The following is a 21,254-nucleotide window of genomic DNA, read 5'->3' as shown; positions in this document are numbered from 1 at the left end:
AAAGTTAGCGCGTGACCTCGGCAGCCTTGATGCACATGATGCTGTCCAGGCCTTCAAACACTTGCCCCACATTACAAACCCACAAACAGGCCCTGCAACATCAAACACATCACTAGAAAGCTTCTGTGGTAGAAAAAAATAAAATCTTAAAAGTATCTTATGCTCTCCAACACTGTGTTTATTTAATGAAATACAGTAATAATAATAATAATAATAAAAAACATAATAAAATATTACAATTTAAAATAACTGTTTTCTATTTGATTATATTTTAAAATGTAATTTATTCCTGCTATGGCGAAGTTGAATTTTCAGGAGCCTTACTTCAGTCCAATTAAATTTCATGGTCTACTGTATGGAAGCCCATTCCCGCCTTAGGATCAAATAAATACATAGATGAATGAATACATAAAACTAAAAAAAGGTGATTGTGAATTTTTATCTCATAATTCTGTATTTTTTCCCCTCAAAATTGTGTGATAAAATGTTTTATTATTCAGTGGCAGAAACAAGCTTCCATACTTCTATATAATTCAACCAAAAACTTGCCCCCATGTTGTTTTTAAACCCTTTTTTCTTTCCTTTTTTTTGTGAAATTTAAAAGACATGTTGAATGTCAGGTATTCTCACCATTCAGATTAAGTGCATTTGATTTCTATAAAATGAAGTGTACATTCATTTATGAAAGGTTTGAAATAAAATGATGGCGAGTAAACAATGACAAAATTTCTATTTGGGGTCTTCCCCAAAGTCTTCCTTTAAACTATTCGAGTTCAAACACTCAAGATGTGTACACTCACACAAACATACGGTATATGAATTAACATAATTATTTGCTTAATAGGACTATGGATAATGCAATTTTTTTCATTCTATGTTTTTCTTAGTACAAAGCACTGAGTAAAATGAAGTCCTTGCCGATTGTAACCATGACAACATCTGAGCATCACCTTGACTGCACAAACGATTGTGCTAAAAGTTATTGCATTCGGGGCCTTTACCACATTTAGGACCAAAAGCTATTACACTCAGGGCTTTTATCACATTTAGCTTGTTCAGTGTTCAAGACATGGTTACGGCCTTGTCTAACACCACGACTTCATGGCTCTCAACCCCTCCACACTGTCTGGCCTTAAATCTACAGCTCTCGCTGAAAGTAAATAGGTCATTCAGATGTTCTGTTGACAAATGCCTTGTTGATAACTCCCATCCAGCTGTGATGCCACCCAGGCCTCTCCTATCTAATGGGACCATCTGTCTTGTGTCGATGATGTCACTTCCTGGAGTCTGGCTGAGGCAGGGGAGGGTTGATAGATAGTTGTCTTTATTAGAGAGAGACAGAACGAGATAGATTATATGTTTTGCACATAAACCTCAAAGCCCACCATATAGAGTCCTGTTTTTGACTTAACATTTGCGTGGTTTGAATCGCAAATGTGAAAAACAAAGCTGCGTGCTTGACTGGATGTACAGTATTAAGTGTTAACCAAGTTAGTTGTGGAACAGTTATTTTTATGCTCACCGAGCCAGCATTTATTTGATGAAAAAATACAGTAAAAACAGTAATATTATAATAATATTTCACAATTTAAAATAACCTGTTTTATATTTCAATATATTTTAAATAGTCATTTATTCCTGTAATGCAAATCTGAATTTTTAGCATCATTGCTCCAGCCTTCAGTGTCACATGATCTTCAGAAATCATTCTAATATGCTGATTTGCTGCTCAAAAACATTTTTGATAATTATAGTGTTTAAAACAGTTGTGATGCTTGATAATTTTGTAAAAAAGGTAATGCATTATTGTTTTAGAATTCTTTGATATAAAGTTCAGAAAAGCATTTATTTGAATTAAAAATGTCATTATAAATACATTTTAACCCCTTACCAGTCACCCCCCATTTTTTGGCATGGAGACAGAAATGACATACCCAAAGTAAAAAAGGTTTCTGCTCATGATTCTTTCTGACTAGATAAATACTCAACATTTGTTCACAAAGCTGACACTTCAAAGTTTACTGTTCAGGAATCAGAATCACTCAGACTGTTATGATAATAGAGATATATAAGCTCAAACATAAAAACAAAAATAAAAATATTAAAAACATTTTTAAATGTATTAAAAAAATTGTTGATGTAAGATATGAGTTTAGAAACACAGTGTAGCTAAAGCCACAAATCTTTCAAAACTTCATTAGAAATTTCATAATCTAATCTTTAAAACTGTGAATTTTATGAAATATTTTCTAAGGCCATGTCATGTGTGTTTTTAGAGAATGCTAATCTGATTGATTTATGGCACTTGTCATCTCTGTAAGATCACACATGTAAACTCTCATATGTGCTCTATCTGTGTTTTAAGCTCTGAATACTCCGCCATTCATGATTCTATTGTTCTCACAAAACGAGTCTTTCACTCCTCCGCCAGGTGTGACACATTGTCCGCATTATTCTTTTATCATTATTCTTTTGTTTTTATTCCACCTTTATAAGCCTTTTTTTGTGGAATTTCAATGTTTACAAAGCAACAAAGCAGCGATCTCACTTCAGTCTCTGTATGCATTTAGCACCAAGCTTTACTATCGTAATCGCGAGTTCATTTTTCGGATATTTCGTGTGTACAGAGGTGTTTCAGTGTTGTTGTGAGCAGATATGAACCAGGAAGTGTTCACGAACCATGTGACACGATCTTACGCTGTCCAATTTTGGGACTGTTAGATTGACAAGCCGAAGGTCCAATCAGAGTCTGTCTGGGTCACAGCTCGAGAACACGGAAGCAAACACACAGAGACAGCACTGGGAGAGGCTATTTATCATCAAATGAATAGAAATGACGATTCTGTCTGAAGAAATATGAAGTAAACATCAGTAAATATATCCATATATTTCCGCGGATATGCATCTTTGGTCTATAAATCCTTATTGACGCTGTTCAGTGAGTCTATGTGAACACAAATAAACTGCTGCTGACGTGACTGAAAATGAATGAGTGGTGAATTTCTATTCAAAATGTGGCATAATATGCATTTATTATTTTGCACTCCTGACATAAATTACTAAATAACTGTCACTACAACAATGTTTTATCAATACATTGGTCAAATATCGAAGCTAGAGTCTTTAAACTTTCAATTGAAGCACAGTTTGTCCAGATCAAGTAAGAAAGTGATGTTTAACATGCTGTGAAAGTGAAACAATAATAAATTGGCGCCGTCGGCGATGCTTGAACGCAACGGGGTTAAATGTCTTCACTGTTATTTTGATGCCCACCATATAGCGTCCTGTTTCTGCCTAAGAATTTGCATATTTTAAACCATAAATGCAAAAAATAAGCAAGTATAAACAACTAATTCAAATGAAAAACAAACAAACAAACAATAAAAGGATTACACTTTATTTCAAGGTGTCCTTGTTACAGTGTAATTCTGCATTTAAGTATTGGGTAATATTAATTAACTACATGTACTTACTACATGGTTAGGGTTAGGATTAGGGTTTGGCTTATGGTAATTTGCATGGTATGATGTATAATTTATTGTTATTATAATAGTAAGTACATGTAACATGTTACAAACCTTAAAATAAAGTGTCAACAAAATTTGTTTGTTGCCCAACAGAGAAATTACTTTATGCTCACCAAGGCTGCATTTAGTTGATCAAAAATACAGTAAAACACTAATATTATTATAATATTTTGCAATTTGAAATAACTGTATTATATTTGTAATAAATCCTAAAATGTCTTATTTTCTGTGATGCAAATCTTAATTTTCAGCAGCCATTACTATATATATATAATTAATTATGTTAACAGTTGCTGCTTAATATTTTTGTGGAAACTTTAAGATATTTTTGTTTCAAGATTATTTAATGAATAGAAGCACCATACAGCACCCTGTTGTAATGGTGCTGTGCTAATTAAAGAAACAGTTTTTAATAAAACATTCACAGAGAGCAATCAAGGAATCAAGGAGCCACAACACAAAACATAGCAAACAGTGAAACAATAACCGGCAAAGAACTGAACAGAACAGGGAGTAGAAATAAGGAGACCAATAAATGAGTGACAGCTGCAAATAATAATAAAAATAATAAATAATCATGGAAACAAATTAGGAATGAACATAAACCAGGTCAGTGGAACTAAACAAGAAAGGAGAACAGGTACAGAAAGAAACAACCAAAGTGAGACACAAAGTTCCTTGTCTAAGTCCCTTGTTGGAAACTAAAGACAACATGGCTGAGTGAAAGAATTCTCAACACAGCCTTTTTTTCTGATATATTCTTACTCCACAGGCACCAGTGGCAAAGTGATAAGTGTACCATTCGGTCTTATTTTTCCAAAGGCAAAATGCTCGTCTTGTCAGACTACAAATGGTTTGTATTCTGTTTATCAAGCTCATCCGCTGACCAAATGACATGCCTACAATTTAAGGGTGTTTGAAAGGAATGGAAATGTCTTTTCTCCATCACAGGCATGAATTACAGACACTTTGAGAGCAATAACCGAGGTTCAAAGCGGCACATCTGTACAGCACTTGTCTGAGAGGGTTTCTTTGAATTGGTAAGTACAACGATCCATGCTTTCAGTTTTTTACTAGTACTGCTGTATGTCCGGGTGCATATACTGTAAAGTGGGTGTAGAGGCAGACGTTTACCTTTTGAGATAAATCAGAATGTCATTGGACTGAAATAATTGGACTTCTTGTCACAGAGTGTGTAACATATGCACAAGGAAGCTGTGTCATATGTGCTGCTTGTTGTGAACATTTTAGTAATAAGCATTAATTTCGATGTTGCTGAAAAGAGCAGCACTACTTGTCACTAGCAGATGTTGTGTTTTGAAAATGGTTTCCCAACACGGTTCACTCAAAGAGAGAAAGAGAGAGAATACATTCTGTTATCATTTACTCAAACCTGACTGACTTTCTTCCAAAGAAAATAAAGCAGATATATTTGGCAGAATGTTGAGTAACCAACATTCCCTTTGAGTGAATTATCCCTTTAATGACACTGTAAATAATAATAATGGTTAAAAATAAAATAATACAAACATATACACTAAATCTGTGAAATTTTTGCTTGGTACGGCCCTAGAATAGTTTAATGTAGCCGGGCACATTTTACCACAGTGTTACAATGTTCCCCTTCTATCCAACTGGAATTTAAAATTGGTTACTGTCTTCTGCTAGTTAGCGAAGCATTAAAAAAACTAATCTAATCTGACCAATAACAGATTGGAGATTCAAATAATAGCAGGTTTGGCTTATTTTAAATGAATACTTAAAACTGAGATATAAAAAAATAAAGCCAAAAATGTATTTTAGTATGGTAAAATAAATATTCAGCATTATCTTCAAAAGATTTTTACATTTTGGCACACTTTTTTTTCTATATAGTGTTGACATCACAACCAGTAAATACCGTAGTTTGGATATGCTATAACGTGTGGAAATATTTAAACCACAACAAACCCTGCGTTAGTTTGTAAAATTACAGATGAGATCTTTTACATTTATTCAGTACAAGTAGTAAGGAAACTTAATGCCAAGTAATTAACAGGTTTTTACAGTAGCATTTTTACATCCTTTTACCATCGTCTTTTTGCCATTTCTTACAGTGTATCTTAAAAACAAAAAAGAAAGAAAAAAAAAACACTATCAGTACCATTCACTACACAGGTTTCAACCAAATTTTTGCCCCAATTTACAGTTTGGAAGTTGATGCTATAGTTTACATTCAAGTTATAGCCATTTAAGCCAGTAAGCAGGTTTATTTAACATGAAAATGCATAGTGTATGATGATAATAGACTCAGACAGATGATATTACACAGATAAACATGAAAATAATAATTAAGTGATGCAAACAGAATTAAGTTCTGCTGAAAAGACAACAGTCATTAATTAGCTGAAATCAGTTTATTTTTTATTTCCGTTCTGTTCAATATCTGTTTAAAGTTAATCAATTTATAGTTTAATACATCTAATCTAAAAAGCAGCTATGGAGAAAACAGTGTCATCATCCAGTTCAGTTCAGTTATCATCCAATAGTGTCAGTGCAGACAAGTCAATAACTGTTACAACAAGCGCTTATCAGGATCAACTAAACGCTGGTTTCTCAAAAGTATGTGAAATATTTAAAGTTTGTGGCATAGAATCTTGAAAATACGTCTGGGAGTTTTACACAATGGTCTGTTATTATGCCGATTCCCACACCCTGAAACGTGACACTGAAACAATCCAAACTGTGATTGGTTGTTTGACATGTCAGTCAAACGGCCTCATGGGCGGGCCTTGGCCAATGAAAACTGCCATGGATTCCAGACCTTCAGGTCTGGCTACGCGAGACTGTGCTAAATATTAAGTGACGTGATTCTCAGTTATTTAGTTTATTATAAAAGTTGTGAATTGCATTATCAGCATCAGCCATCACTGGTCTAGCATTTACCAGCATAAACCAGCTTGGACCAGCATACTGGTGTTAGCTGGTCTTTTTAATCGCTGGTGTGAGTCAATTGAGTTTGATTAGTGTAAGTTCTCGATGTATGTTAAACTAAAAGCCTCTGGGCATTGTGATTAAACACGGAGACAGCAGTCCATCAGGCTCACAGGCAGACAGGGGACACTGAGAGACTGGCGAGTCCAGCGCCTGCCGTTAATTCATTCCCCGTAAATGTGTCTATATATACACATGTGCACACACACACACACACACACACGAGCAGATCTCATGTGACTCACTCTGGGCTAATCAGAGTTTTATCTCTCTCTCCAACTGCCAGCTGCTCCAATCTGCTCTGCAGCCTGCCGATTATAAAATTGTAAAAATGTGAAACATACACTCACATTAACAAATGTCACGAGGAGCTCGAAATGAAGAAAAAAATAATAAATAAAGCACGTTTCCCCGAAGTCGGGGGAAAAAGCCATTGTCTGCTGACATTTCCTTCTCAGGAAGCAAATTGAAATGGAAGAATTTTAATTTTGTGTGATTTCAATAAGCGTGCATCAGAATTGTAATTAATACACACTGCTGTGCTCCCCACGGGCTGCGGGCGCTGAAACTGGCTTAGCAAGCAGGGGATGAAACTCCATTTGGAAGTGTAAAGATTATTGTTATGAGAGCCCAAGACTCTTTTATTTCCATCTCCTCTCCTTCCTTCTCTACATTTCCCCTCCATTTCTGTCTCCTCATCATTTCCTGTTATTCATAGACACTTTAGATCTCAGCAGATGACCCATGACCCTTCACTTTGAATCAGAGAAACAAAAGGGAAATGTCCACATATACTGTATGTGAAAATGTCAAAGTAATGCCACTGCAAAAGCGGAAACTATTGCTGAGATTCAGCGGCGCCAGAAACCATCTGGACACTGCAGTCACATTAGAGAAATTATGAATGTCATTGCTTTTTGTTAGGTATGTAAAGTTGTTTGAATAACTTAACATAACTACATGTCCAAGAAAGAAAAAATCTAAAAAAGAAGCTGATTAGGTTTGCAATTCTAAAAAAAAAAAAAAAATAGATATGTTCAAAAATTAAAAAAATGCACTTGCAAATGGCACTTGGTTTGATATTTTTATTTATTTATTTTCTAATGCAATGATATTGAGAAATTAAGCCTGGCTCAAGTTTGGGGCTGCTGCATAACACACACACACACACACACATACACACACACACACACACACACACACGCATAAAATAAAATAAAAAAAATGTATGGAAGTTCTTTAACTTCACCGCTCTCACTAAGTCCCGTGGGCATGATTTTGTCAACTTATCACTTTCAGGAAAACACATAAGGACACGCCAGACGCTAACTCGTGACATCACATTTTTGCTAATGTGTTTCAGTAATATATAGTTCAAATAACCTCCCTTAGATTAAATTGTGCTCACTGCAGAATAGCTGCAAAAGAAATACCGGTAGTTCACAAAACAAATAAATAAACTCTACACTCTCAAGAAAATAAATAAATAAAAATAATGTAAGAAAGCTGACTCTGGGGCTACCCTTTTAAAATGTTCTAATATGTACACATATGTACTAATATGTATATTTTTTTGGTAATAATATCTACCTTTGAGGTACAGTAAATGCACACTTTACTGGAAAGTATAACCACTTTGACAGCTTCGTTTCATTTTGTTTTGTTGAGTGTGTGTATGCTGTTATTTTTCCATTGAAACACAAACAGAGAAAAAAAAATCTTCAAAATGACAAAAGTTCATAGAGACCACAGACCTCAAAAAAAAAAAAAAGGTTTGTAAACTATGTCCATACAATCTATTTTTATAGTCTTAAATTTTCTAAAGTCATCACCAGATCTAAATTTAAGTCACTATCCACTAAATATCTCATTCCAGTTTCAAAACATTATATTTATACATCATACCAGATGTTTTTAAAGCAAAATGGTGATTGAGATCCAGACAATACCAAATAAACTTTCAGTAGCAGGAAATATATATATATATATATATATATATATATATATATAACATTTTTTTTTACTTAATTTTTTAGTAGTAGTATGTTTGAGATTTTTTTTATTTAATTATTACTATATATATATATATATATATGAATGAGGAAAACAGTTTTTTGAGTTTTGAGAGTTTCAGTGGATAGCTTCAATACAATACATAATATTATATATAATAATATAATAATTTTTACATACATAAAGCTAACAAATGGCTTTTGGAATTAATTGGACTAGTTTTATGTAGATTTTTGCCATGGGCACTACTTTCAACTAAATCTAAATATCTTGTATGCTACTGTAATGGAAGAAAGTAAGGCATACAGATTTTGAATGACACGACGTTGAGTAAATGAAGAGAGAATTTGTATTTCTGTGTGAACTATCCCTTTAACAGTTTTATCATTAAAACTTCACAGCTCTCATTAAGTCTCAGAGGCATGATTTTGTCAACTTCTCACTTTCTAGAAAGCACAAGGAAATGACACACAACAGCCACGTTGTCACAACATTAATGCCTTCCTGTAATGCTGTTTTCAATGTAATCACCTATGTATGATGGGAGGAATCAAATGTTATCATTATTGTAAAAAAAAAAAAAAAAAAAAAGATACCAAATTACCCTTATCAGCTGAGCACCGATCTTAATATTGGAGAAGACGTGTCCTTCTCAACGTCTACTGGGGTTAAGGCTCTCGCCAGATCTGACTTCCTTTAGATTCCATCACGCTCGGTTCAGTGATATTTGGACGCCATCATTGTGTTTTGGATGCTGCTTTGTTGTCCCAGTAACCTTGTATCTGAGTTGTAATGAGACTGTGATGTAAACTCATCACTTGGCAGTGCCACGTGGGCCACTGGTGAACATTTATCACTCTCTGGCCTGCTCTGTCCAATCCTGCACCGGCCCAGATTGTGCCTAAAGATAGCAGGAGTGTCTGGAACCCCAGAGATCGGCTCTCTCGCCCTATCTCTCCTTTTCACACACTCCCACAGACACACACACAGTGAGAGGTAGATAGGCCAGGCTTGCAGCCAGTATGTAGTGGAAGAGAGCAGTTCAGAGAGCTGGACCGACCCATCATCTGGCCAGAGCCAAGCAGCCACAGCCACAGTCATCAGTGCACATGTGTGCAAGTGCGAATGTTTATTTATGCATGTGCGAGACACGTTTTCTCAAATGCCTCCATATCCACGCTCTCCCTGAATGGCAGACGTGGCACCAAAATTAGCCGCCAACTGTAACACACGTGAACAAGATGAAACTCAAAGAAGATTTGCTTACGAAATCACCCAGTTGCTTTTAAGTGCCACTTAGATGTTTTACAGTTTATTGCAGTTAAGACAGCTGCACTTCTATTTGGGTTATCTTTTTACAGTTCAGACTTACAGTGACTGAAGCTTTTCTGTAAATGTACTTGGTTCACAGAGCTTTGCTGCTTTGGGTCTTTTTGCAGAGTTCACAGAAAGCCCATATTTAAATTCACCAGGTCTTGCCAATGGAATCATGAGATGTTTGAAGCGAAAGACCCTTAAATGTTGAAAACTGAGAGCATACTCCATTCAATTAATGTTGAATGTAAATTTCATTAGTAGACGTTTGCACTTGTTTCTTTGGCAGATGTGTGTTAAATGGATTAAAGCAAAATTCAAAGAATTCAAGTGTCAAATACCCATTTATCACTCATTCTACAAAAATAATTCTTAATATCTGTAACACATCTATTTTTATTCAGTGGTGTTGTTGGACTTGTTTTCAAAAAGTATATTTTCCAAAGAGCAGCAGTGTTACAAATCACAAGCCGTCATGGGTCCAACATTCACATGTAACTGTCTGTGAGAAAGGTATTTTCATTTAAGATGGAGGTACTGTGAAAGTTCAGGTCTATCTGGCATCTAGTGAGTCAACAAGGTGTTTGTATATTAGTTCTTGTAATACAAAAGCAATGTGGTCCTTTTTCATTTGGTCTGAAGAACACTTGAGCTAAATGCATTGAATCGTAAAGCTTCTGGGAAGAAGAAAGCTCAATCTCTTTAAGGAAGTGACTTTAAGGAAGTGACCTGTTCACAAAGGAACTGCTCAAATATGTCAATATCTTTCAATATGTGGCTTTCTCTGTTGACCTTAGGGCTTATCTGTCATCGGATTTCATGAAAGAATTACACTTTAACACTTTATCTGTGGCTAAACTGCCTCGATAGAGGCAGGATGCTTTATCAATACATTTTATGTTTTGTCTTTTATAATTCATGGTCTCGCTGCTATAATAGAATTCCATCAATATGCAATTGAAAGGTTGTCAGGTCTGCGATAATCCTTTATATAACCTATCAAAAGTCCAGCATCATAGACATGAGCTTGTGTGCATTATTCATACAAGACAAAAAAAAAAACAATGCAGAAAATAAACAGGAACATGTCAATTTGATAATCAAAGCTCAGCTCTTACGGGACTCACAATTTATTGCAGTGGAAAAGAAAAACTTAATAGCTAATGTAATATCCACGGAAATCACCCCTCATACTCTCTGGCCTGGGGTGTGTAGGTCAACACACCTTGCGTATGCTGAATAAGTTTAATAACAAGAAAATGAACAAGCCAGAGTTAGCCATTGAAGGATTGGAGTTCGTTTATACGAGAGTGTCAACTTGAAGTTAATTTTGAATCGTTCATAGTATCGTGCATAGTTCTAAAACTTAATCAAACAAGAAGGAATTTTTTAAGACAATGCAAATCCATCGCTAATACTCACTGGTATTTGTGTTGTTGGTTTCCCTCCAAAATGATATGACTTCCTGTAAGATGATGTCACAAAGGAACTGGAAAGAACACAACGTAAAGTGATAACATTTTTTAAATGAAATGTTTCACTAAGAGAAAGGAAAAAACATGCAACGAACACGTGGAATATTTATACGTATAATTGTTATATTGTGATAAACTAATACAGTTTTTTAAAACCATTCTTATTAATAAAAATATTCAATATATTTGATGGGAAATGCTAATTTAGGAATATAATACAGTGGTGAGCGTGATTTCACCAAGTACAACATGTTCCTGGAACAGCATTCCAATCAACCAATCAGAATTCAGATATAACTTTTCAGGAAATATCTGTTTTAGGCTTAAAATCCGGGTTAGATGCTTCTACACTCTTGTTAATCAGCTTTAATTTCCCACTGATTTTATGAATAAATTATGGGTAGGGTTAGGTTTAGAGGTAGGGATTGGGTTAAATCTATATTTTTAATAACAATGTATGATGTACTTCTGTTTACTGACTGCCTTTATTCTTGAGTCACAGTTCTTGAGTTTGAGGAATGATAGATTGGCCCAGGTTGTCAGCCAGCCAAAAATACCTTCTTTACTCCTGTATCTCCCTTTATTCGTTTTAATCTTTCCATCCCTTGATATGTCAGTGGAAGAAAAAGCTGATAATAATTTCCAAGAACCTGACTGGCACTTCAGTCCCTCCCTCTTTGACCTAACAAAGCTTTTGCGCTCGCTCTCTCTCTCTCTCTCGCTCTCTCTCTCTCTCTCTCACACACACACACACACACACACACACACACACACACACACACACACACACACACACACACACACACACACACACACACACACACCTGGAACCTCGACAGGGGTGTCGACCCACTTCAGCTCAGTGTATGAAATGAGCGATAAGCGCATGTGTCTCGTGTTCGCCTCTAGATGGTGCTGTTCACCGCAACACAACTAAACACGCTCCGTTGTCCATCTCTCTTCAGACACCCAGTCTAATAAACCTTGAATAAAATAGATCAGAAGATTTTAGATCGGTGCATATAGTTTTTATTAAAAATATTTAAACCTTGTTATCCTTTCTAAAATAAAAAATAAATAAAATAAAAACGAAATCACTGCTACGTAATCACAATGCTGAAATTTACAATTTATACCTTTTCATCGAGACGTTTCTTCATATGCAGAATTTTGCTGTCAAAACCACACAGCCACCCAGTGATAGAGCATTATATTTTACAGTTTCAAACTGTTTGTGCCAACGTATGTTTACTGTTTATGTTAATATACAAACCTATTCGATCCTATGAAATCTGTTTAATGCTGTAAAATGTAATGTTACCGATGACACAAGTTGTACAATAAATTACCACATGATGGTTTATAGTTCATCAAAACTAACTTTGTTGATACAATTCAAATATGTTTCCGTATTAACGATTAGGTTATACACGATTAAACGGTGAAGCTAACATTCCTAACTACTTAATACCTGACACAAGCATAGCTTTAAGTAGACTATACACTTCTCGTTTGAATCAACCCAGCAGACTTTATCTGTTTTGAAACGCTTATTGGATGCCGCACTCTTTAATAGCCTACTCCAAATAACTGTCGTCACAAGTGACAGTACATTGTCGGTTTGTGTTTGGATTATTTGACACCAAAATGCTGTAAACAGATACATGAAATTATACATGAAATGATCTTATGCGTTAATGAGGTGAAATGGAACCGTACATTGAGCGTCCACATCCCGCAGCCCGCAGAGTCTTTCTGAGGCATTTCGCTCCGTCTCAGCAGCTCACGTGAGTGACGTTAATTCTAACCAATCAGATTATTCCCCCTCCCCTCACAGCGACTTTATTGAAGAGACGGGCCAATCAGCAGCCGAGGGGGCGTTCCCCTGTGGGCATACTCAGAGTTAGTGCGAGAAATTCAGTCTGGGGAAGAGGAGAGAGCGAGGATAAGCATCCCAACTCATCCCGCTGTTTGGACTTTTTCTCATTCAGGTGTGCGCGGCGAATCACGCACAAGAGCCCGGGACAGAAGCCGTGGATTTTCTTTCTGACTGAGGACTGAGAGGGGAATGATCCGATCGCATTTGAATTTTACTATTTTTCTCTGATGGGATAGTTTATGTTGATATTTGAGCAGAACAGGTGCGATTCATAAGGGTTCCTCCGGTAATGCGGAATGACCGTACGGGACCGTTGACGCGCGCGTGGATCACCTGATTCATCACCGACCACCGCATTCCGCGCGTCCCCGACCGCAAGCTGATCTACTGGGGAAAGTTCATAAAGATTGTCTGATCGAGTGCTGTTAAATCAACATTTCCCCCCAAAACCAGCTGTGCTTTGAATTGGATTTTTATTTAATTCTTGTTTTTTTTTCACGACTAAAATACTAAAGTATTCACTTACCTAGTCCTCAAAGCAGTGATCAATACGGATACCCTCATATTATGCTGGAGGCAGATCATTTTTCTGACTGGTCGAACGGATTTGTTACTATGTGCTCGAATTGGTAACCTCTGTATGAACGAGCTCACAGTGAACCGTGGTAAGAAAACGCATGCATGCATTCATACAGCCAAACAGGTTTGCATGCAGAATTTATGTACTGTCTTGTTTAAAACACTGTTAGTTCTCGTGCATATGCTATTTAATCACAGTAAAATAATAATGACATTAAGTGCCAAATGCATGATGTTTAAGATTGAAGGAGATGACATTAGAGACATTTTATGTGAAATGTCTTGAAAGATAATTCTGAGTGCTTGACTAGCTGCATTATTTTATCTAGAGCCTCTCTGTGTATGCACATGGAAATCATTACAGTGAAAAGCAGGATGCAGTGGTGTTTGAATGCATTTTAGAATTCTAACTAGAATGCATTGCCACCTTTATTAAGCATTATTATAAACCAAACTATGAACACTTATTGCTTGATTTTTAATTATGCTGATTTGGATTGATCATTTGTTTTTTTTTTTTGTTGAATTGAGTATTATGGAATTCATTGTAACATATTATAATGTTGTGTGTTGTAGGGTCGTGTTTGGCTGCTCTTTATCTACAAATATAAGGCTCTGTGAAACCTTGGCTCTGATAACACCATATGGAGACAACTGTTTGAATTAAAGTAGCGGGAACACGCGTGAACTGCTGTCATGGATTTAAGGGATTTTTTCTTGTTGGCAACATTAGTTGCTTGTTTCTGGTTAGATCCCACCATAGCCCAAGAGCTCATTTACCCTATTCGAGAAGAGCTACAGGAGAATGTTCTTATTGGAAACATACCAAAGGACTTGAACATCTCCCATATGAACTCTGCCACCGGTGCTACCAGTAATCTGGTTTACCGACTTGTGTCAAAAGCAGGTGACACCCCGCTACTTAGAGTGGTGAGCAACACAGGAGAAATCTTTACCACCTCCAACCGTATTGACAGGGAGAAACTCTGTCCCGGCCCCTCTTTTGAAGACAGCGAATGCTCTTTTGAAATTGAGGTGGTCATTTTGCCCAATGACTACTTCAGATTAATCAAAATTAAAATCATTGTCAAAGACACCAACGATAATGCCCCCATGTTTCCCTCACCTGTTATCAACATTTCAATTCCGGAAAACACACTCATCAACAGCCGGTTTGCCATTCCCTCTGCCACTGATCCAGATACCGGACCCAACAGCGTACACAAATACGAGCTGTTGAACGGGCAAAGCGCCTTCGGTTTGGATATTGTAGAGACACCAGAGGGTGAGAAATGGCCTCAGCTTATCGTTCAGCAGAATTTAGATAGAGAACAGAAAGATACTTATGTGATGAAAGTCAAAGTGGAAGATGGGGGGAACCCACAGAAATCCAGCACTGCCATTCTACAGGTGACCGTCACTGATGTTAATGATAACCGGCCTGTCTTCAAAGAAAGCCAAATCGAGGTCCACATCCCGGAAAATTCTCCCATCGGCACATCTGTAGTTCAGCTGCAAGCCACTGATGCAGACGTGGGAGCCAATGCAGAAATAAAATACATGTTTGGGACCCAGGTGTCTCCAGCGACACGGAGACTTTTTGCTCTGAACTCCACCACTGGGCTCATAACAGTTCAAAGGTCGCTTGATAGAGAGGAGACTGCCATTCATAAACTCACAGTACTAGCTAGCGATGGAAGCTCGAGTCCAGCAAGAGCCACCATCACTATCAATGTGACAGATGTGAATGACAATGCTCCAAACATCGACTTGAGATATATCATCAGTCCAACTAATGGTACTGTAATGCTTTCTGAAAAAGATCCAATAAATACCAAGATTGCTCTCATTACTGTATCTGACAAAGACACAGATGTCAACGGAAAGGTGATTTGCTTCATTGAAAAAGACGTTCCATTTCACCTCAAAGCAGTTTATGATAACCAGTATTTGTTAGAAACATCTGCACTGCTTGATTATGAAGGAACCAAGGAGTACATCTTCAAGATTGTTGCTTCTGACTCTGGAAAGCCCAGTCTGAACCAGACTGCCCTGGTCAGAGTAAGACTGGAGGATGAGAATGACAATCCACCCATTTTCACCCAGCCTGTCATTGAGCTGGCTGTCATGGAGAACAACCAACGTGACATGTTCCTGACTACCATTAGCGCCACAGATGAGGACAGCGGACGGAATGCAGAGATTGTCTACCAGCTTGGACCCAACGCATCATTCTTTGATCTTGACCGCAAAACAGGAGTGCTAACCGCATCCAGGGTGTTTGATAGGGAGGAACAAGAGCGATTCCTCTTTACGGTCACCGCTAGGGACAATGGCACCAGGGCTCTGCAGAGTCAAGCTGCAGTCATAGTAACCATACTGGATGAGAACGACAATAGTCCTAAATTCACACACAACCACTTTCAGTTTTTTGTGTCAGAGAACCTGCCTAAATATAGTACTGTTGGAGTAATCACAGTCACAGATGCAGATGCTGGTGAGAATGCTGTGGTGAGACTCTCAATCCTTAATGATAATGAGAACTTCATCCTTGACCCAGATTCTGGAGTCATAAAGTCCAATGTTTCCTTTGACCGAGAGCAGCAAAGCTCTTACACCTTTGACGTTAAAGCTGTGGACAACGGAAGCCCCCCATGTTCGTCAGCTGCCAAGGTGACCATCAATGTCATTGATGTCAACGATAATCCCCCCATCGTCATCTCCCCACAATCAAACACCTCTTTCAAGCTAGTGCCACTGTCTGCGATTCCAGGATCGGTTGTGGCCGAGGTGTTTGCGTTAGATAGCGATACGGGTATGAATGCAGAACTCAAGTATACTATTGTGAGTGGTAATGGAAGAAGTCTTTTCAGAATTGACCCTGTAACGGGAAACATCACATTAGAGGAGAAACCCACGGTTGCAGACATTGGCCTCCATAGGCTAGTGGTCAACATCAGTGACCTCGGCTATCCAAAGTCCCTGCACACTCTTGTCCTTGTTTTCCTGTACGTAAATGAGACTGTTGGAAATTCCTCATACATACATGACCTCATCCGTCGGACAATGGAAACGCCACTGGATAGGAACATCGGCGAGAGCAGTGAGACTTATCAGAACGTTGACAACCTCAAAACCATCATTGCCATCGTGACTGGCGCTATGGTAGTGATCGTGGTCATCTTCATAACAGTTCTGGTGCGGTGCCGACATGCCTCACAGTTCAAGGCGGCCCAGAGAAAGAAGCAGGGTGCTGAGTGGATGTCCCCCAACCAAGAGAACAAGCAAAATAAGAAGAAGAAGCGCAAAAAGAGAAAGTCGCCAAAGAGCTCCCTCTTGAACTTTGTCACCATCGAGGAGAACAAACCCGACGACTCTGCCCACGAACCCATAAACGGAACCATCAGTCTCCCGGCTGAGCTCGAGGAGCCCGGGATTGGACGCTTTGATTGGAATGCCACCCCTACTACCACCTTTAAACCCAGCAGCCCAGACTTGGCCCGGCACTACAAGTCCGCTTCACCCCAGTCGGCCTTCCATCTCAAAGCTGACACTCCGGTATCTGTGAAAAAGCATCATGTGATACAGGAGCTGCCACTGGACAATACCTTTGTTGGGGGCTGTGACACGCTTTCCAAACGTTCCTCCACCAGTTCCGATCACTTCAGTGCCTCAGAATGCAGTTCACAGGGAGGATTCAAGTCAAAGGGGGCACCTTTGCACACCAGACAGGTAAAAGAACACTTTTACTGGTCTATAAGTACTGCTTATAACTGCCCTGCTCAGTACTGATGTGCCTGTGGTAGCTAAATTGCTCTGATTGATACATCTGTGATGCACTATGTAGAATGTAGAATTCAAACCAACCCCCGTAGATGTTCTCCTATTATGACCAAAAAAAAAAGTCGTAAATATTGTGTGTTTTATATGAAACTAGCAGACCCAGGCGAATTAATATTGTCATCATCTTACCACATGCATTTCTATGTTTTTTATTTTTTTATTTATAAACCTCTACTTGAAACAAGTGCTGGATAAGCAGTTGGTTTAAAGGGTGAGAATAAAAAATAATCCAACTTCTCTTATGAATCCTACAAGGCTAGATTCAGTTTAATTTCACTGCTCTGTCATGGTTCAAAGATGCAATGTTCTGAGAGTTTGTGAAAGAAACATTTTTTTCTCGCCTGTCTACTTCGATCACCATTTTCTCATTTCGACATCCAAACTCTTTTGTGGAAGAAATTAATTTGACTCTAGGCATTATCAAACAAACCATCACTTGTATGAGTAACCACTCAAATTCAATCTTGTTCTTATTTTTCTGCATTTGTTAATTAGCATTCTCTATGATACCAGTTTCTTAATTTATCTTGGACTGCAGTTAATCTACTAATAGAGAAAATGTGCACACACAACATTAAACATTATCTCCTGGTTCATTAAATCCAATGGTATCCAAATACTAAGCCAATAAACTGTCTCAGATATTTAGTATAGAACAGCATTCGCTTTTGGTAGCTGTGCATATTTCTCAAAGACAATTCTACTGGATGAAGCGAAATCACTAAAGTGAGTTGCCAAGCACAGCATCTCGTAGTATAAAACCCAGCTGATGAGAAAGAGTTGAGGGAGGGAGGGAGGGAGAGAGGGAGAGAGGGAGGGAGGGAGAGAGGGAGAGAGGGAGAGAGGGAGAGAGGGAGGGGAATATTACCTTTAGGTGGCACTGTTGTTCTGTATGGCATATTCTGGCTGTGGGCCAACATGCAGTGTGTGTGTGTGTGTGTGTGCGTGTGCGCGCATGTGTGAGCAATGCATGGGGAAGATGTGGGGGGCAGTTCATTCTCTCTCTGTCGCTCTCTCTCGTTCACTCTCTCTCTGTCGCTCTCTCTCGTTCACTCTCTCTCTATCTCTCTCTTACTTTTCCTCTCTCTCTGTCTCCTTGCCTTTCCCTTGCCCCTTTGTCTGTGTGTGTGTGTGTGTTTGTGTGTGTGTGTGTGTGTTTGTTTGCGTGTGTGTGTTTGTGTCTATGGGAGCATCTCTCTCAGTAAACAGCTCATTTCTAATGATGGACAGAATACACAACAGATTGGTAATGGCTGTTTGAGGTGTATAAGATAAGATCTAACCGTTGGAGAACAAACACATAAACACTTGTTTACTTAACTATCTAAATAAGGACTTCTGTTTTAATTCTGTTGTAATTATTATACTAATCATTACTACAGACTGTCATCTGGGGACAGTTTAATATTTGTAAACTTTATGATCTGTTTGATTATTTTTTGTTGTTGTTGTTCATTCATGGAAGCTTTTTCCCCCACTTTGAAGATATAAATGTGTGCTTTTATTTAGTTGTGTTTATTTAAAATCCAAATATAAGTATTTTAACCGTATTTATGAGTTATTATTTTTTAGTTCAATTTAGTTTTTTTATTTTCAGTTTTTTCAGCTTCTGGGCCAAAAGTATAACAAAGTAGATCAACACACTCACAAACATAAATGTTTAGATATATGTATTTAAATTATATTTGGAGACTGTCTCTCAATTTTACTGTAATTTCTGCAGACTAAGCCTGTTGCTCTAAAAAAAAAAACATTTGCATTTTTAAAATAAAATAATCATTTTCTTTGCATGAATTGCTTTACCAAATGAAGTACATCCCTGGATGTCCCCAATGAAAAGTTTTGTCACATTTATTTCACTTCAGGGGATAATTTGGTCCACAAAGTTTAGCTACAGTAAGTAAACACACACAACCCTGCATATTTCCAGATTGAGTGTGTGGAAGATCGTTTATCATTTCCTTAAGCGTTAAAGATGTACTAACAAAAGGTTGTCTAATATTGGTTTCCGGGCGGAAGAGAGTCTGGAAGATGGGGGCGTCTGGGTTGGCTTGCTCTTGTGTGGGCCGTCTAGATCTCGGACATGCAGGCCACACAGGATATGACCCTTTGATAGGTTACACTGCAAACTCATCCCATTCCCATTCCAAATGAAAACGTCAAATTATTGTGATGAAGCATTTCAAAAGGTTTTCAATGAGATTGCAATTCATTGCATTCTCTTTCTTTCTTCCTGTCTAAGGATTGCATTGTAGGGAGAAAGAAAGGAGTACACCAATGTAGAACGACAGATTACATAATGAACTGCAATCCAGGCCAAGAGAGCGAACTCTGCAGCTACTGTCCTATTGGGAACCATGCTGTTATGCTGTACATGCCTTAACGAATGACTCAGTGACCCAAAACAATAGCCGCTACTGTAAGTGCAGAGACAGATGCCTGTCAACGCTGTAGATGGATTGTACCACACTGTGAAATGTGCTGTTTGCTTAGTCCAGAGGGGTCCGTGTTTGAACAGGGGTTGCCCTTTGTGTCTCTTTCTCAATCCTTTAAAGGCCACTGACTGTGCATTTCCTCTCTAAAGCTCATAGATACCAGGGCAGCCTCCATGCAGGGCTAGTTAGCACAGCTAGAGGCACATCAGTGGAAAGCTTATTATAGCACCCAAAACCACTGGTGACAGCTATAGGGCAATTAACACTTGGCCTTTCTGTTCACCAACTGAACTGAAGAAGTGCAAACAACAATGAGCACATGCAAACTTGCCTGATAGTCAAGGGTGAAGCAAACATTACCATTTTAAGTCTGCTTGGCCGCAGTGCAATGAAAAAAAAAAAAATTAGGTGGCTGTGTAAAACTACAGCTTTAAAGGGATAGTTCACCCCAAAATGAAATTCTGTGATCATTTACTCACCCTCGTGTCTTTCCTTTATGCATTTCTTCTTCTGTGGAACAATAGGGTCCAGTGTCTTTTTTGCATCCCAGCATTTTTCAAGACTTTTCTTTTTTTTTGTGCACCACAGAACAAAAAGGACGTCATACAGGTTTGGAATGACATGGTGTGAGTAAATGATGACAGAAGTTTCATTTTGGGGAAAACTGGCCCTTTAAGACTAAGCAAAAGCATTGGTTGCATGAGCAATTCATTGGATGTTAATGCATTTATCCAAAGCAAGTTTATATTGCATTCTACGCTTATAATTCTTCAGTTCATCCATTACCCTGAAAAGAAACTCATGACCCTGCTATAGTGCTATGCTCTAATCTTTAAACCATATAAACTTTTAAGTCATATAATTACTAGTCATGGGCCAAAATGATTTATAAGCACAATAATATGTCCTCTCGATTCTTTCAACGCTGCTTCCTATAATAAAATATATCGTAGGAAAATTTCCACTGTGAGGACATTCTTTGCCCATTTCTCTGTCACTTTACTGTGATTCTGAGAGTGGAATTCAATATACAAGAGATACAAATCACTCACCTGCCAAAGAACTTGTTGATAAACTGCCTTTATTGCAAAATAATCTGAGTAGGCCATTTATTTCTCATTTGTATTTTTTTTTTATTGCATGGGGCAAACACACGCACACATCACGGTTCAATAGCTTCTCAGGATGGAGGCACATTAAAAAGTCTATTACGAAG

General features: G+C 37.8%; 1 protein-coding gene across 4 annotated transcripts in view; it reads left to right on the top strand.

Moving 5' to 3' along the window:
• Window positions 1–4,234: 4,234 nt before the first annotated feature.
• The window catches only part of LOC132161568 (protocadherin-9), a 276,136-nt gene continuing 259,116 nt past the window's right edge, over window positions 4,235–21,254 (top strand). For 3 of the 4 annotated variants that reach the window (XM_059571709.1, XM_059571707.1, XM_059571710.1), the window contains exons 1-2: window positions 13,236–13,846; window positions 14,337–17,492. In XM_059571709.1, coding sequence (XP_059427692.1) covers window positions 14,457–17,492 — 3,036 coding nt within the window. In that variant the 5' untranslated portion in view covers window positions 13,236–13,846; window positions 14,337–14,456. Of the gene's footprint in view, window positions 4,381–4,478; window positions 4,568–13,235; window positions 13,847–14,336; window positions 17,493–21,254 lie in introns of those variants that run through there. The other variant, XM_059571708.1, reaches the window with a different exon arrangement.

This window comes from Carassius carassius, chromosome 17 (genome assembly GCF_963082965.1).
Source record: "Carassius carassius chromosome 17, fCarCar2.1, whole genome shotgun sequence".
NCBI lineage: Eukaryota > Metazoa > Chordata > Actinopteri > Cypriniformes > Cyprinidae > Carassius > Carassius carassius.
The sequence above is the reverse complement of the archived record's forward strand: the minus strand, read 5'-3'. Positions and strand labels throughout refer to the sequence as shown.